The sequence below is a fragment of the Prinia subflava genome, chromosome 5 (assembly GCF_021018805.1).
Source record: "Prinia subflava isolate CZ2003 ecotype Zambia chromosome 5, Cam_Psub_1.2, whole genome shotgun sequence".
Lineage (NCBI taxonomy): Eukaryota > Metazoa > Chordata > Aves > Passeriformes > Cisticolidae > Prinia > Prinia subflava.
In genome coordinates, this window is record NC_086251.1 from 27991107 (window position 1) to 28006930 (window position 15824).

The 15824-nt window shown below is 40.6% G+C and overlaps 1 protein-coding gene across 2 annotated transcripts in view; it reads right to left on the minus strand.

Annotated features, from left to right (window-relative positions):
• The window catches only part of RBM25 (RNA binding motif protein 25), a 32785-nt gene extending 19760 nt beyond the window's left edge, over positions 1–13025 (minus strand). For both annotated transcript variants that reach the window (XM_063398658.1, XM_063398657.1), the window contains exons 1-5: positions 12880–13025; positions 6159–6279; positions 2458–2507; positions 882–1052; positions 521–578 (exon numbers count right to left, since the gene is read on the minus strand). In XM_063398658.1, coding sequence (XP_063254728.1) covers positions 521–578; positions 882–1052; positions 2458–2507; positions 6159–6264 — 385 coding nt within the window. In that variant the 5' untranslated portion in view covers positions 6265–6279; positions 12880–13025. The remainder of the gene's footprint in view (positions 1–520; positions 579–881; positions 1053–2457; positions 2508–6158; positions 6280–12879) is intronic.
• Positions 13026–15824: the final 2799 nt, after the last annotated feature.

A 15824-nucleotide genomic window follows, 5' to 3' on the forward strand; every position in this document is an offset into this window, starting at 1 on the left:
GCAAAAATCCCCACAAACTTAGCAAGATATGAAAACACAGCAAAAAATTAGTAACCAAAATTGTTTCCTGCAGTCACTGGAGAAAGGTCACAAAAATTAAATCAGTTCAACTTGACAACAGGAAAGGTAAATTTTACATCAGGAAAGCCTCCTCATAGAGAAGGACAATACATATTATTGGAAGTAACTTGTAAAACTTTTAGAATAGTATCTTCCTTTGGGGGCTAAGTCCAAACTGACAAAGCTTTCTCAGGAACAGTCTATATAAAATCATTCAGTTTCAAAAAGAAAGATAAGCAACACTAGGCTCCCAAGACATTTTTCCATTTAACCTTTCTCAACTATATTATTCTATTCTCAATTCCAGAAAATACTAGGCCTTCAATAGAAAGTACTTTGCAGTTATCATAATACAGCATCTTAAAATGTAAAATTATTAAGAACAGCAATGTGTCAAGACATTAAAAAGCTAATAAAACCAAGAGTATATCTACATATTTCAAAAAGCATGAACAGCTACCTTGAAGTTTTCCAGATGCACCTTGCACTCTCTTCCAACTCAAAACCAAACCACATTTCTGCAATTAAGAGAAGTAACATTAATTATTATTTTATATTCAAAACATTACAAAAATGTAACCACTTTTTGCAAAAGATTATAAAATTAAAAAGGGATAAACTCTACTTAAAGTAAAATATGTCTTACAGACATCTATAGTGTAAAAAAAAGCTGTACTCCTTACTTACTGAATTAAGGCATAGTGGGCTGCTATTCCAGTCAGTGGGAACAGCTCTGCTTTTAGTTTCAATACACTGCTTGTGGGTCATTACTTTATTCATCAGCCAGGGATGAAATTCAACAAGTAGCCCTCTGTACTTACTGCTAGAAGCTGCCGTATGAGCATGTCTGAGGCCTTCTCCGAAATGTTGCCTACAAAAACAGTAGTAGTGGGACCGCAGTTTTCATCATTTTCTTTGTTCTTTAAGCCAGGATGGTCTTTTCTGACTCCCAAATGTTTTCCAACCATAGACACTGTGGTAGGAACTAACACCTATAAAGAGGAGAAGTTGTAGAATTAAGCATTGCATTGGACTGGTTTGGTTTTTTATTTAAATCAGTGAGATGCAAGACTTCGGGATGCATGCTTCTTTCAAATTTGAATTTTCATACAAACCTTAGGCTTATGGAGTAAGACACCAATAAGCAATTCAGGTTTTAATATTTCTACAACACAAAAAAAGATGGCCATTTTCTGGCAAAGGAAGATAACAAAAGGTGTAACTGACACAGCCACTGGAGGTCTCAAGGTGAGCATACAGTAACATTTGGTATTATTTCTCCAACAAATAACAAGTTTGCAACATTTGAGTCCCCGCAAGTTGAACTAACTTACCTAATAGTGTAAAAACTGAGCTGTGAATAGAAAAGTAACTCTGGCTCAAAGGCTTCACACAGAGAATAAACACTACTGCTTTATTTAATGAATACACAACCCAAAGCCTCTTTAGGTTAAGGAGCAAACATCTGTAAATTAACTGTACAAAGATAGGCATGACCATCTGCTTCATTTTGCTACACTTCTTTCACCTAGGATTTAATGGTCTTTATGCACAGTCTCTCTTCTCAGAACACCTTTCTAGACGTGTCACTTACTAAAAGTTATTTTAATCATGAAACTGAATAATAAATTTGTTTCAGTATCTCTGTTTTAAACACACTGGTTACCATGAACATATCCTCCTGTAGGAGATAATACAAGCTATCAAAAAATTCTGTATTTCGGGGAGATTTCACTTCTGCAAAATTGCACGAATGGTAATTCATCTTGAAGTCAAGAAGTAACGTTTATATTTTAAAGAGCACTTTTTTCAACCCAAAAATCATAAACCTCCCTTCCAACTTGAAATTAGTAAGGTAGACTATGAAACCTCTCATTTGCTTTTCCACAAATGGATATTACATGCAACTACTCCTTTTCCTGCAACATGGAGATGCAAGCTTATCTGTAAGCTTCTCAAATCACACGTTTTTGGACAACCCAGCAGTGCTGTGTGATAGCCTTATAAACCTGGATAAGGTAAAGCCTCCAGGGCACTAGGTCAGGGCTACAAACTCCAGAGCAAGAGACCTGGAATCTCCCTGATCTAACTGTACTGCACAGAAGAGCACACATGATACAAAGGCAAAGCCTAAACCACTGTTTTTGAGAGATGTATGTCTTCTTCATAAGAACAATAATTGCTCCACCTCTGCAGCTGGTAGCTCCAGACATTACTTCAAGCTTTGTCTAGGTCAGAAATTAGCATAACATTTGCATTAGTTGCACTTAAAACTAATAATTTTCTTTCACAACAGGATTCTGACAGAATAGAGCAAAACAAAAACACTATTGACATCCACAAAGTTTTATTCTCCATTTTATTTGGCTATCATCCCATCCCTACCGTAATACTTACAGTTGGAGCAGGAGCCATAATGCCCATTGGTACAGGAATCATAGGGGTCCCTGAGAAAGACAATACATTAATATTAGTCTGCCCTGTTGAGAACTGATGAATACAAATGAAATTACTGCAGACATGATTTTTAAACTACACAGCAATTTTGGTCAAGTAAGAATTTCACAGTACTGATTACCAGTAATTCCTTAAGCATTCCAACAAAGTACGCTAACATACCATATGCATCCTGGTCACTTTCTGGTACTACCATTTCAACTTTGTCACACACAAATCTATTTTCAGAGCATACTGAAGCCACAATATTGTTCTAAAAGACAGTGAGCTGATGAATGAGGCAAGGAATTCCCGAGAGCAAAGGCAGCTGATGCCCTACAGATGATCTCGTTCCCAGCTCACACAATTCCCACAGCACAATTGTTTTTGCATATGGCTTTAGCGATGAGTCCTGCTGAGACTGGCACCAGGCTTCATGCCACTATTTATGCAACAGCTTAATGAAGGCAGCATAAAAAAATCTTTATCAAGAAGCTGCTGAATACTTCACTTGGCAGTCTCCAACATCTAATTTAGAACAATAATGAATTTTAATAATATTCATTAATAAATAAAATACAATATTTTAATTTTTAATCAGATGAAACCATGCAATACCTCTTTTACACTACAAAATTCACTGGCAGCTTCAAGTATTTTCATGAGCCAATATCTGATCATAAGAAAGGCTCTTTATCATGCCAGCTGCTAGAGGTTCAATGCATTAAGTGAATAGATTTCATCAAAACTACTTGTTGGTCAGCAGACACACTGAGATTTGAGAACAGTGAAGTCAATCTTATGCTCTTCCCAGTGATCCTACATCTTTTTTTTAATTCTGCAAAAAGCTTCCATTGCTTTTCCCTCTCAATGTTTCCCTTTGATCCTTCTCTTACTGCTGTATTCAGAAAATCCTAAACAAACTTCTGCAACCTACTACCCTGGACTTGTTCCCCCATTTTCTCTAGTGTTTAGTCTTCGAACACTTCTCCTCAGACATCCTTTCCAGTTTTTTCCTCATCCACTCTGGTTTTGATTTATTTATGTTATTTTTGTTTTCTCCAGCTCTCAATCCTCTTCTTCAGTCCCTTCATATTAAGGTCATACTACCTCTTATTCCTCCAAACCATTCAGACAATCAAAACTGTATTGCTCTCCCATGTTCTCAGTTTTAATACACCATGGGATCTCAGACTGTAGCAACCACTCCCCAACAAGACTGGCTGTGCAGCCCTAAATTATTATAATTATCACAACGGCTTTTAAAGATACAACTCAGTAAACAGACTTGTGTCATCACTGGTATTTCTATGAAGCTATCTGCCCAATGTTCAGCAGAAGCCACAAAAATCCACTGAAATATTGGGCATCATCAGGAAATATAATGACCACAGGCATCATTTAGCTGCTACATATTTAGCTACACTTACAATTTTGGCTACAGCCTACAGACCTGGTCTCTGCCATCCAAGGGTGCCCAGCCTCAGAGAACAGCAACTACATGACTCTGAAGCAGCTGCTGTGCTAGGACAGGCTGCACACCCTGAGGCTCTTCAGCTGTGGAGGTTTGCAAGGCACAGAATGTGGCTGGGGGGTACAAAACCACAAAAATCAACTCGCCCGACCCCCACATAAGAACTGGGGCAGGAGGGAGACACTGAGCAGGCAGTGAGTTTAAAGACAGATTTGAAAGTAAGAGTAGCACTCCTCACAGCAGTTAATGAACTTCTCAAATTTGGTTTAAGAGGTGACAGAAATGAACAGGGTAAAAGAATTCCAGAATGTTCATTAATGACAGGTCAAGAAAAAGACAAAGAACAACAAAAGATCATACTCTAAGATCCCTAACACTACAGGTGTATGAAGCAACAGACTCAGAAAACACACAGGGATACATACCCACACTAAATACTGCCTTCCAGTCCCACTGCCCACATAATGCATTAGCCTATATGGACTGCAGGTCTGACCTACTACAGCACTTCTGGCATGCAAAATGGGTTTTTTACATCTTAGTGGTATCCGATAATCTTCAGAGATTTATCAGAATCACCTCCTTATCAAATCTTCCACACTAATATTGGGAACTGCTAGGACTTCCTGTTTTTAGCAATTGTACTTTTAAGCTAAGCAAAGCAAACCACCCCTCCTAATTTCATTATTATGTAAGCAAGCTACTCCAGCTGAAACTTTTCAAAAAATTACAGGCTGAGGTAACTAAGACATGAATTTCTGACCTAACAGCTAGCTAAAGATAATAGTGTAAGCCACTAAAATTGTGATCTTACATATGGACTAAGTTCAGAGCAGACTTCCATAAAATCTCTGTGGCATTTTCAGCTCTAATAATGTGCTTATACTAAGAAGGGAGATCTATATCCTCTACAAGTCAAAATATGTTGTCTGCACAGGTAAGCAAATCAAATTTCTCTTGCACAGAGAAAAATTTTATTTTCATCTAATACCAGGCTTTTCCACTCTACGTAATATTCAGATTCCTAATACTAAAATGAGACTATTTAAACACAACAAGAGAACAAAAAGATCTTTGTCATATATGCTAAGAAGCAAAAGGTTCAGAACAGAAAATTATATGAGGCATTTAAAAATATATTTCAGAAAGATAATTTTTTTAAGTATCTGGTGTTTTATACACTAGTATAAATAAACTAGAGCTAAAACAAGAGGCATAATTTTAAAATTCAACCTGAAATTTTTGATGGCAGGATGTTACCTAAGCAAGAACTCTACCTTTATCAGAAAATCAGTAACATCTCATAGTTCTCAAGAAAAATTAATGCAAGCAAAGATTAGCCTGATAAATGATATGCAGAAATCTTTTTGTAGTTCAACCATCCTTTTTTGAATGCCTCTAGTGTCTACAAAACACTCTGGCACAACACAGTTTAAGACAATACAGACAGAACAGGAGGTACTTTCTGCAGCCCTTGTGATGAATTCTGGAGAGGTAATTCTCTGAGCTATTCCACTCTCCCACCTGCTCTATGGTTTCCTGCCTCCAGTAATCATTACATACACTCCCGATGTACAGAAAGCAGGTTACTCCAGACCAACAAATTAAAACCTCAACTCAAAAAAGAGCTTGATCTTACAGATGAGCAAAGAAAAAAGGTAGGAATAATTTTGGGAAGATTAGAAGAAATTATAAGGATAACTGTAAATTTCCAAGATGTGTGGAGGAAAGAATGTAAGAAACTAAATAAAAGAAAGTGGGATATCACAAATTGAGAAAAACAATGCAACAAATTGGACCTTCTCTGAAAGTTACTCCTCTATTTTCACATTACATGTACTCAGCATACCCAAGAGTTTCCAAAGGCTATTACAATGGATTACTGTCAAAACAGTGGCTTTGGAACACCTAATATTAACAGAAATCACCACTCAGCTTCAAACGTGAATAAAGGCTCAAGAAAAGTCCAGCATTTAATTTCTGGTCAAAAGCAAACAGTTTTTGGTAAGACCTAAAGGAGCTTGCTCACATGACACGATCTGCGGGAAAACTAGAAACTCAACTGCAACATACAAAAATCAGAGTTACCGAGATGTATGACTTACAAAAGTTCCAGGCTTTTAAAGGAATTCAGAATACTATCAAGAAATTAATTTCTACAATACTTCCATATAATAATGTAACTTACCAGGAGGTACGGGTGGAGGAAAACCAGGAAACTGTGGAGGTGGGATCCCAGGGGGAAGCGTTGGGATTCCCATAGGAGGGCGATTCAAATGAGGTGGGAAAGACATTTTTGCAGTCACAATCTGTCAAAAAGAAAGAAAAGGAAACTTGTAGTAGTCACTTCCCAAATGTCAATTACAAAAGCAGAGAAGTGGTAGGTGTCTATAATTATTTTAAATTTTTATATGGCCATTCAACTACAAATTAAAACTTTTTCAGCTTTTTTTCCCCCCAGCTATTCATTATGTTACAGATGTAGTAGAAGTCTTCTTTCTCAGTTAAAAACAGCACTTCTAAAATGAAGTGAAAAACAAAGCTATATCAGGCGCCTCATACCAATAAAGTGCATTTAGCAGTTTGTACAATTTCTTTAAAAAGAACTATCTTTGCAGTCCTTGAAAGCAAAACTGATCTTGTAACACATTTTCAATAAAGCAAGTAGTTCTGTTATACAAGAAATGATCAAACACAACACAACTGTAGAACAAGACACCAGAAAGAACTGGGACATTGCAACGCTCAGCATGAACGGGATTTGTATTTGAGATGACACTGGGGAATATTCTCAAATTCTAGCAGAGAGAGAGTTAAAAGCTTGAAAGAGGGTTCTGTGATCTATTTTTAACTCCTCAGTCCACAAATCTCCTAGAGCACAACTTGGACATTAGGCCGTGAGCTGAGTGTCAACATACTCCCATAGAGAGTAAAGATAATTTCAATGACCATTTTCTATTAATATTATTATTTTACACATTACTGACCCTGAAACAGACAACACCCAGTCATAAAACACTCAAGATCACCCTTTACACAACTAAGGCATGCATGCTTGCTTCCAGTATTGTTTCAGCAACCTTACAAAGTGTAGTCTTCATGGAAGGTTGGCCCTCAGCTCTTGAAAGCACAAAGCTGGTCACAATATTCCTGCTGAGCATATACCTACATTCAGACTGCAGCGAGGAAGCATTGGAGAAGATCACACAAAGTGGATCATGTGGATATGAATCACAAAGACACACTATCACAAGTGACAAGGACCCAGTGAGCTGTCGGCAGCAACGTTTGCGTTTCTCATTGGACTCCACAGACTGCCTTACAACCTACAGTGTCAGATCTGCACTGCAACTGCTTTCCAAACAGGCACCTATGAGTCAAAACTGAAGCAAGGCTGACTGCAGAAACAGAGTCATGGTAAGCAAAATTCTGATACGTACAACAGAACTGTGGATTGTAATGTGCTTTCTTCAAGGCAAGAACACAATGGCAATGAACACACAAGAAATGGAAAACAAGTTTTGCTGGAAACAGATGTACCTTCCAGACTTGTTCAAGAGCAAGCATTAGTCTTAAATATTGGAAGTAAAAGACGGTATCGGTGCTCTACCATAATAGCGTGTACATCTGAAAGATCTGAAAAAATTCTAACAGCAGAATCACACAGAAAAGCTTTATTCTCTCAGATTCTGGAAACAACTATGAGAGATAGTGGACTGGAAAGGATGAAAGAGAAACCCAAATGTATTTGGTAATACCGTCTAACATCAGAGCTTATTCTGGTCTAAAACCATATATATAACCCTATCACGTAATTCATCCAAGGAAACATTTACAACTACTTCAATTCCACAAGGTATGTGATGAGGGCATTCATTAATTGGCCTCCAAGGCCATTTATCAATATCTCACTAGGCAAAAGAATGAACACTCCTGTGACACAAGGTCTAAGATGGCAGAAGAAATAAGAGCGCAAATGCAAACATTTTTCCAACAGTTCAATAAAGCTTTTATGCAATCTAATAAAACATGGAACCTTTCCACCCTTTTAGAACCCTTATGCCTACGAACACATTTCCTTTCTGCAATTCCTGAATTTTTTGAACTGTATAGGCACAGAAAAGCAGCAAATACATATGTCATTTCATTTTTTAAAAAGCTGCTTATTGCCTCGTCAGACTATGCATACATCAGCTGACATTCATCTAGAATCTGGAACTTATATGGTATGGAAGGGAACAGAACTCCCTTACTTGCCTTGGTATCACTACTTGAAACCTTCACATGTAAAAAAAAGAATAGCCAATGGAAAATCCACCAAATTAAGATCTTTAAGGCTCTCAGTTTTTACCTACATTTCAAGATGATTAACAACTGGATAAAATTCAAAGCTGTTATGGGGCAGATGGTACAACCAATAAGCTACAGGGTCTGAAATGGTTTTAAACAGGCTACAACAGAGTTGCACCATCAGAGGTCCATAAGATGTTAAGGCATGGTCTGTAAAACGTACAAGAACAATTGGGGAAGCAATTCTCCAGGCTGCCTGTAGGTGTAATCCCTCCTCTCGCTCTGATAAGCACTTTATCTAAGCCCTCATTTTGGAGATGACAACAAAAAAAGCCTGGGGACTAAGAGGTGAATCAGTTCTTTGAATTAAAAGATGCTGAAACATACCATCCCAGTGGATGTTACACATACACAGAGAAGGAACTGTTTGGTTGGGGTTTTTATAATTTAAATTTAAAAAGCAAAGATTTAGCAGCAGACAAAGTTACTGCTGTTGCATAAAAGGAAAAAAGCAGTAAGAAGAGAACAAACTTAGTCTTCCCATCTCTCAGGCAGATGATGTGGAACACACTGCTTCAATAATCCATTCCAAAGCACTCTGTTCTTTCTCCCCCCAGCCCCCATATTTGTACAATTACTTTCACAGCAGCCAGAAAGCTGCCCTGTTACTGACAATTCTTACATGGACCAATCCTAGCGAGTGGCATTTAATATCAAAACCAGAACTAAGGAAAGCCTTGGTCTCTTTCTCACTACTCCGTGTAACTACTAATGTGAGAGCAGCAGAGAGAACAGTTTAATTCTGTTTCTTTTATGAAAGCTGTGAGGATCAAGATACCAGGAGTGAAACTGCTCACTGGAGAAGTGAGAGATCTGGGCGAGGGAGGAAGATGCACCCAAGATGCTCCAATGGAGGGAATGCATAACACATTTTCTGTCAGGAGCTGGAGAATGCACCACAAACATAGGTACTCGTCCAACAGTCAGAGGGACTCTGCATCAAATTTCTGAGCAACTACAAATCAAAGGTTAGGTATGAAAAGTTAGGAGATGCCAAGTTGGATCTACGTAGAATACACTTGCAGACATCTCAGGAATAGCATCTTGAATTTCTGTGTAACTGTCCTCCTACCCTGCCAGTACAGTTCAGTGATTGATTTCTGATATATATACTGTGATCTCAGGAATGTACACAGTGATCTTCCAATTTCCTCAATTTATTCAAATGTCTAAGTAAGAAACTAAACAGTCCTGACATATTTTTAAAACCTTAGCTGACTTACGAAGTATTACCTTTTGTGAAACTGAACATAAGCAGCATTCTTGACAGCTGCAGTTTAATTAGCAGCTCTCTAAGCAAGAGTTTAACTTGTGTGAATGTTACAGTGGTCACAAAAACACAGGAGAAAGAAAAGCAGTGATCAGCTGGTCTGACACCACTCAAAATACTGAAATAACGACATCTTTACCTCCCAAAGTGATGGATTTATGTTAGGTCTCAGACTCCAAGTGCAGTCAGTTTAGGCTGTCTGTGCCAGCAAGCAACACAATAGGAACAAGCCTGTTAAAACTAACAGGAGTTGAGACCCTAATGTCTACACTGTATGTTTTGGGGAGGCTCACCCCACTAAAACAAATGCCAGTTTGTAGGTATGAGTGCATTTTTGAATGTATTTTCATTCAAAAGGAATCCAGCTTATCCCTGGGACAGCACAAACCAGTATGAGATAAACTTCCTAAATGCTAAATGATGATGACTGTGAGATTTCCTTGAAGAGCACACCCTTGATCCAAGTGGACATGATAATACAGGTGCACACTTTATTAGCCTTGGGCCACTTCTCTAAGCTGCAGATTAATTATATCATCGATGGCAAAACACAAAAGTTTACACAGATCCAGCTCAAAACCAGCCTGAGTTACTAAGGCAAGTGCTACATAAACACAGCTATAATATTCCAGGTTCAACTTTGGCCCAGAAGGAACTCAGCTGCTTTCTACACTGTACTTCTGACTTAAGCCCTGGTGGAACCAAGCAACATGCAGAGCCATCTGCACCAATCTTCTGAAACTTGGAGAGTACAGGGATATCCATATGGTTCTCAGGTTTGGTAAAATCCATTGAGACTGGCTAATCCTGTCATGGTGAGATCTGCTGGGACGGAGCTTTATCAACTAGGAGCACGCTGGCTGTGATTTACAACTAAGCAAACACAGAGAGCTGGCCTTAGGGCTGGAACCAAGTGTCTGAGTCCCGACAGAACTCACAAGTACTACACAGCAAGGGTCACCATCACTCACACACTGCTTCCCTGTTCTTCTTCATCATCTCTGAATCCTAGAAGTCCCAATAAGGGGGGACTGAGATTGTACTGCTCTGGCTGCACTGTTAACGTAATTTCTGCACTGTTAATTTCTTTTTTAATCATAGTACTCTTTTAATCTTCTGTTTTACTGACCCCATTTTTTAAAATACAGGGGTGAAGGGATATGTAATAAGCAGAATGTAAACTCAATAAAAATTGCTCGTAACGAATGTATTTCAAATTGACAATTCCATCATCTACTCAGGGCAGTGTCATAATTCTACCAGCATCTACCAGGATTAATTAATATCCTTAGTATCTCTGATTACACATCAGAAACTTTATTTAGAACCCTGCAAAACATCTTAACCAATTTCAAAGCAATGAAGTTCCCCATGAAGCAACCAGTTACAATACTTACTACTGTTACACTAAACAAAGTTAAACTGACTGCAAAACCCCTCAAGTCTTAATGCACAAACAAACATACTTCATATGTTTTAAGAACACATACATGAGGTGTCATAGCAACACCTCATGTATGTGACAGGATGGCTGATTCGGTTTGATTTAATTTTATCTGATTTTAACTTCCTTTCAACATTTTCTCAAAACACTTCTTCTGCACCACAAAGTCTGTAGCCTAAGTCTAGAATAAATTGCACAAAACAGTGGTGCAGGCTCAAGAAAACATGCAACAAACCCATCTGCTAAAGTCGGTACTATCACACAGGCTTGTGTGTTGGTCTCTACACGATGGGTGGATTTTAAGCCACTCTGTTATAAAAACAACCTCCTAGTTTGTCACCCAACAAAGGTGCTGTACATATTATTGCTTGTCGTCAAAAAAACCCTCCCTAAATGAAAAATCTTTTATTCCAAGCCAACTGGTTTCATCAGTGAAAACGACCACTTTCTCAGACCCCTAGTCTTCTCCAAAATGGCCTGCAAGCTGAGCAAGATTTAAATGTTAAACACAACAGACATGGGGAGAGATAAAATACATTATAGATTTCCTTAAGAACAAAAATACCAGTATGTGCTCTAGCTTGTTTTTCAGAGGTGATCTAGAAAGAGTTTAGTGACTACTGTGGAATAGTTGCATCCCACATTATTTTTATGAAGCAACACAAAAAACAATGTGTTTACCGAAACCAAAGCCTCAGTCCAAAAGCTCTTTAAGTCCATTAAGTATGTCATCAGAACTTTAAGATATTTAATTCCTAATTCAGTGCCTCTGCACACATGTAAAGCCTCAGTTAGGGAAATAAGTGATTTTCCATTCTAAGTTGGCTATTGACTCTTCCCAAAACACAGCTGTGGCATCACCACACTTACATGAATGGGCAGGCAGAGGCAGAGCAGCAGGCAAACACAAGGCACTCTGACCAATACCACCTCTTTAAAGCGAAAGTGAGAAACTCTCCTGTTCTTCCTTCTAATCTGCTCTGGACTCCCCCCATAAATGCTGATGCAATAACTGAAGTAAAGCTTTCCTGCCACACACACAAAAAGGACTAAAATTCAGTGCACGTGTATTTTAGTCTGAATGGTCTAAGAAATATAAAACTTATGAGCTCACTTTCTCTAAAGCTGTTTAAGACCTAAAAAAAAAAAAGAAAAAAAAAAAACCAAACCCACAACCAGAACCGTTAGTTGTGTTCAGGATATTTCCTGTGTTTAAACACAAAATTCTCCTTCAGGCAGACAAAGGTCTTTTTCTTCAACGGAGAAAGACACCACAAGAAAAACATGCTGTGCGCACATCACAGCGGCTACTAACACGGATGAATCACTCTCGATTATTTTACGCACGACCTCCTAACACGTGTTGTAAGATGACCACCCCAATCCACACTAAGGGCAATAACTTCCCTGTCGCAATACATCGCGTTTCCCGGCGCGATCGGTTTCCCCGACGTGCAAAAGCAAAAATCCCACCCACAGTCCGTGGCGGCCGGGCCCGGGCAGCAGCGTCGGGCGCCAGCAAAGCCCCGCGCAGCTCCTCGTCCCGGCCGTGCGCCGGGCTCCCCTCGCCTCCCGCGGGGCCGCCTGCCGTCCCTTCCGCCGGGGTCGGCGGAATGACTCCCACGCGTCCCACGGGAGAGGAAGCGAACGGGCCTCGCGAGCACCGCCCCGAGGCCGCTCGCCCGTTCCACGCCCCGTCCGGGCCCGAGCCGCCTCCCCAGCGAGCGCCCGCCGCGGCCCAGCGGCGTCGGCGCGGCCCCGGCCGTGCCTCCGCCCGGCGGGGGGCCGAGGGACCACCGCCGCGCGCCCTCCCCCCCGATCCCCCCGCAGCCCCTCGCTTCTCACCCCTGGGCTGCGCAGCGGGGCGGGGATGGCGCGGTGGGGGCGCTGCGCCGGCTGAGGCCCCGCTAGGCCGCGAACACACCGCTCCGAGCCGCTGCCGCCGCGCCGCGCGGGGTCATGTGACCCGCCTCTTCCGCCAGCGGCCCGGCGTGCACCGCGCCGAGCCACCACAGAGGCGGCCGTGCCGGAGCGCCCCCGCTCGCGCCCGGGCAGTAACGCGGCCCACCATAGAGCGGCGGCGGGCAGAAGGGCGGGGGGAGCCAAGGCGCATGCGCGCTGCCGCCATCTTTAGTGCGGACGGGGGCGCGGGGCTGTGACCTGGCCCGGAGCTGCGCCATGTCGAGGTCAAGCGGCGGCTGTCGGGGCTGGGGCGGCTGGGGGCCCTGGAGAGCCTCCGGAGAGCCTCCGGAGAGCCTCCGGCTGTGGGTGGCTCCAGCACGGAGCCTTGCTTGTCTGTCAGCCGTCATGGTCCCCTGAGCCAGACACTCAGGCCCGGCTGAGCGGCGAGCCGCCCGTGACGGTGGTCGGGACAGGCTGTACCGCAGGCAGAGAATCCCCACCCTCGACCTGCTGCCCGCATTGTTTGGGATGTAGGCCAGGATACAGCTTGCTTTCATGGAAGGTTTTGTCTGCTGTAAAAGACCTAAGGACTTGCACAGCAAAAAGAGCGAACACTAGTGTCTTAGGCAGCCATGTGCTCATCAGAAAGATGTCACTGTGCAACGTGTTGGGCCTAGCCATAGTCTACAACTAGTTGTTTCTCTGACCTACTTCCAGCATTTCGACTACTACATTAAGAGACAATTTTCAACATGACATGCAAGACAGTAATTGCTGTAGTTACACCACTGGTGGCAAGGAGTTGCAAGTGGAAAGAGGAAGTGACTACAAATGAAAGGAACGTGATCTTACAGATTAGTACGAGACAGACCACAAAATGAATATATGTGCATAAAGCTGTTCAAAAAAATGTTGGATTGGCTAAGGAAACAACCATGTATTATATTTTCTGTTGTTTAAAGAAAAATGCTCAAAAGATGAGTCAAATGACAAAATCTCCAGCTGTAGACTGACTTCTTTGGTACAAAGCAGATTAAAACTATCTGACTGATATCATACGTGCTGCTGAACAGCCAACAACTGCATTGGAACTAAGGTCCTGTTCGTCACCTTGCTTTACAAGATGATGTGTAAGGGTAAATATTTCAGCAGTAGCAGATTTAAGAAATACTTCAAGTTTGAATGCAATTCCCCCCACCAGAAACATTTGTATTCATTACAGCTTATTCCAAGCAGCTGGTGTATCTCCCTCAACTAATACAAATTTAGTAACTACAATACTGACTACTGTTAATATTTAAATAATTTATAAGCATACCTAGGAAAACCAAGGAAAAGAGAAAGGGCATAACAGAAATTTTCAGAATCTTCTCTGTGTTATTGTCTCAGACAACAACAGCTCAGCTTAAAAAAGAAATGTGAATCCAAAACTGACTTGTACTGCTGTAATAAGTTTTTATTTACAGGAAACATTGCAAAGGCTTTGCTCATGTACATGTTCATCTATTTTTTGGCGAAAGAAATAGGCTATTTTGCATTTATTCTTCTTACACAAATCAGCTGTAGCCTTCTGTATCCTTAATCAATGAAGAATAGCAGCAGAAGCATCAGTAAATGTAGCTGTTTTCTTGTCTTTACTGTTTCTGCTATGGGATTTTAGAATTACCCGCCCCTAGTGCCTATATCATCTTCCTGCCTTTCAGTGATGCAGCTGAGATCCCTTTTCCAGATACTGATCACAGTTCACTTTCTTGAGTTCTCACTGCAAACTCCAGAGTTTCGTGCTCAAGCCAATCATGAAGACAGCAGTACATGGCTTTTAATGTTAAGGGGTTATTTGTCTGCCAATTGTCTTGTATTTCAAGCATGAGAAATCATCCCATAAATGTTTGGCAGCACCTCGGGGTACAGGAGTCACATTGTTTCTAGACTATGCATTTTAAACTTTTTATATGCATTTTTTCTTCCCTTCCTCATATCTTTTAATTGCTCCCTCTATCACATTAGCAGTTTAAAAAGAGCCATTTAGAGGAAGACCCCTTAGATGCCAGACTCATTGATCTTGTTCCTTGGCTCCTCTGAACAGCACTGTGAGATTTAAAAGTTTCTACCTCATATATATTAGTTATATTCATTATTCAGGATTTTTTCAGTCTGAAGATGTTTGGTTGACCAAAACTTCATTCTTTTAGATGTAAGTCTATTTTGTCAATCTCTTAAATTAATCTTTTATGCAAAATACCAAGTGAAAATACATTATTGTAACAGCATGAAAGAGAGCAGGGAAGATAGTTACTGTGCTAGTCTTCAGTCATTCATCATCACTAAACTGCATAAGAGAAATAATTAAATCATGTATATGCCTACATAAATATATACAGTACAATCTAGTAAAACAAAAGTGATTCAGCAATATATTTGAATTCTGAGAGGGCCTCGGTCACTCCATGTGTTAGAAAATTCACTGATGCCTCATTTTCACAGCAATTGGACCTGCTGACTCAGTTTTGTGAAATTATGGTACTTCAGAGGTAAACTCGCAATCAGTGCCTTCTATGTGCATATCCAGTTGTGTCATTTGGGTCCCTCTTGAAATCATTTGTCTAAAACTGAAGCAGGGGACCGAAGGATGGGGCACCTACAGCTGTCTGTCAGTTCTCAACATGTCAAGTCCCCTGAAGGAAAACAGTGCATGTCCTTCCTCTGGTGAAATAACCACTATCATTTGATCCAAACATAGACCCGAAAACTCCTGTTTACATAAGAAGAGAAATTGCCTGTGCACTAGCTATGCTACAACAAAAATATTTTTGCATATTATCCAAATCAGCTGATAAAAAGTAACTCACAATTTTCTTCTAGCGCCCCATGAGCCAACAGCTCATTGG